General features: G+C 37.0%; 1 protein-coding gene across 1 annotated transcript; it reads left to right on the forward strand.

The window, feature by feature from the left end:
- Nucleotides 1-1,157: 1,157 nt before the first annotated feature.
- LOC106308746 lies at nucleotides 1,158-1,905 on the forward strand. Its single transcript, XM_013745869.1, is given in 5 exon segments — nucleotides 1,158-1,349; nucleotides 1,351-1,560; nucleotides 1,562-1,701; nucleotides 1,703-1,821; nucleotides 1,880-1,905. Coding segments are annotated over 5 exon segments (687 nt in total).
- Nucleotides 1,906-2,597: the final 692 nt, after the last annotated feature.

A 2,597-nucleotide genomic window follows, 5' to 3' on the forward strand; every position in this document is an offset into this window, starting at 1 on the left:
ATCAATTCCTACTCACATTAGATTTCAAAGTTCAAACAAAATCTGGACTTGGTTGTCTGAACCAAACCTTGTTTGAGGTTTCTGTTTCGGTAATAATCGACTAAAAGTGTCGTCAAACTTTCCTACATAAGATGCATTATCTTTTATGGAGTCCCTAAGTTGCTAAAAGTTTAATGCTTCCATTTCTTTTCCACAGGCCTCATACAAGAAAGACATTATCTACGAGCATAGAGAGAGTATCGAGTCAGTTTTGAAGATGCAGAAACCTTATTTCACTGCCATAGCACAACTGATATTTGTAAAGAATAATAAGAACATAAAACAAAATTACAATACCGAAATAAAAAAATAAAAAAGAATTGCAGAGTCGAGATAGTTAATTTCTTTCCTTAAATCTTTAAACGACTCGTAGTATGACGGTTTCATAGAGCTCAGATTCCCAGGATACAACTGAAGCATTGTTTCTGTTTACCATCACCGAAAAACAGAATCTATCGAACTTAATTTTATGTTATACTCTCAGACTCAAAATTAAAAAAAAAAAAATACTAGCATAACTATTATGAGTGGGAGAATTGTTTCTTGGTTGTATACATGTGTGTTGTAGAGAATATGACTTGCTTCCCTTTTATAATCAACTAAAAGAGTCCAACACTAAGTCATAAGTAGAGCATTGAATCACGTCAAATGTCATAAAGAATATTGATTCCTTTTGACCATTTTCATAACGTTAACATTCAAGAAAAGATATTGTAAATTTGACTAAATCAAACACCAATACCATTTTCTTTAATGGGTTATATTTTATATGAAAACAAACATATAAAATTTTCATGAATAAGATTTAAGTATAAATCCACATTCAAACCCAAATATTCACTGTGAGACATTTGCTAGGTTTTATACTTAGCCAAATCTAAAGTTTTATAAATTATAAAATTCTCATATTGGATCTCCATTTCTCATTCACAACAACTTTTATTGTGACAAGCAGTTACACTCACAGTTATTCCGACGAACGTCTTCGCCCGGAATCTTATCGAAAATGGTCTAAAACCATTTCGTCAAAAAACGAGTTCCAACGGAAGACAATCTCTAGAGCATAATATAGACTCAGTTTGAAGCTTAAGTAGGTTTCCTATGCACTTTTGGGAATCATGACTGAAGTAAAGCGACCTGGTTCTTCTTCTTCTTTTTCTACGAGGATCACAACAACACTCCTTGATTCTCTTCAGAAACAAACACATCTTATTCCCAATCATGTCTTTAGTTTAGAAGCCTTGGCCAACATTGTGCACACACGTTTTGAAGCTAGACAGATCTAGCAAGAGTCTAGAGAAGACGCTGTCTCTCTCTCTTTTACACCTCAAATCCCGCTACTTCGTCCTCTCTTGTATAGTCTCCATAACCGTCATCACATCAACTTCCTTCTCACACGACCAGGGCCTAAACCCATCTCTGAAGTCATCTTTTGCTTCAGTGAAGTACTCGTGGATGCGAGTAACATCAACTTCCATTGTTGTCTATGGTCTCCTCTTCCTCTACTCACCAGTTCCCATGTTTATTTCTATCAGCTCTCTTCGGTTACACACCTACACTGCGTCACCTCATCACAGTTCTCTGTCTCGGCATTGAGGTCGTATACATAATGGCTATAACAGGGCTTGGCCTTGTCATCTCTGTAGTAGAAGAAAGATACGGTTAAAGAAGGAGCGGCTCTGATGAAAGGGAGGAGGATAACAGGATTGGCTTTGGCGGGTGTGTAGGTGTTTCTGTCGAGTTTCATTGGTCATGGGATGGAGAAGCTGGCGAAGGAGACTGGTTTGTATGTATGGGGGCTGAGTTATGTTGTGTTCACAGTATTTTTCTGTGAGTGTAGGAAACGTTATTGAAATAGTTGGCTGAGCAAGTCTATTGCTCGACTAACAAGATGATTGGGGGTGTAACTTTATTGGAAGATATTAGATGCATGGTTTCTAATCAGGTGTTAGAGATTATAATCCTATAGATGCCTAACAGTTGCATGCATGATATATTAGAGCTCAACTCCTTAATCACAGTGATCAGCGATGGCAATATTTCACTGGTTAACTAACTAGATCTTGGATCTCAACTGCCGTCTTTTGATCACAAGAAAGTGTCGATCGATGATCCTATATGGATATCGATGGATACACCTTTCGCAAATATCGATTGATTGTTAGAAGACAATATCGATCGATGCTTCTAGCTAAGCCCTAGGCGCGGGTTGATAATGCTCACTAGTCTCCTAGATCAGTGGTTAGCTCTCTCTAGCAGTCCTAGCATGACAGATTATATTTAGGACAGGATGATCAAGGATGCTTGACTCATGCAAATTCCTAGGTTCATGTTCTAGTTAGCAAGGCTAAAACAAGCATTAAGAACAATCAATCAATGAATATCACAACTCAGCAAATCTATAGTTGGGGCTAATCTCCCTAACCTATTTGAACCCTGAATCTAACAAGTAAACTACTCAGACATAGCTAAACAATTCATGACACAAGATATAGATAAAAACTGCATAGAATAGAATAGATGAATCAATGGAGTTCCAATCACAAATCTCTCTATGA

This window comes from Brassica oleracea, chromosome C8 (genome assembly GCF_000695525.1).
Source record: "Brassica oleracea var. oleracea cultivar TO1000 chromosome C8, BOL, whole genome shotgun sequence".
In the NCBI taxonomy this organism is placed as follows: domain Eukaryota; kingdom Viridiplantae; phylum Streptophyta; class Magnoliopsida; order Brassicales; family Brassicaceae; genus Brassica; species Brassica oleracea.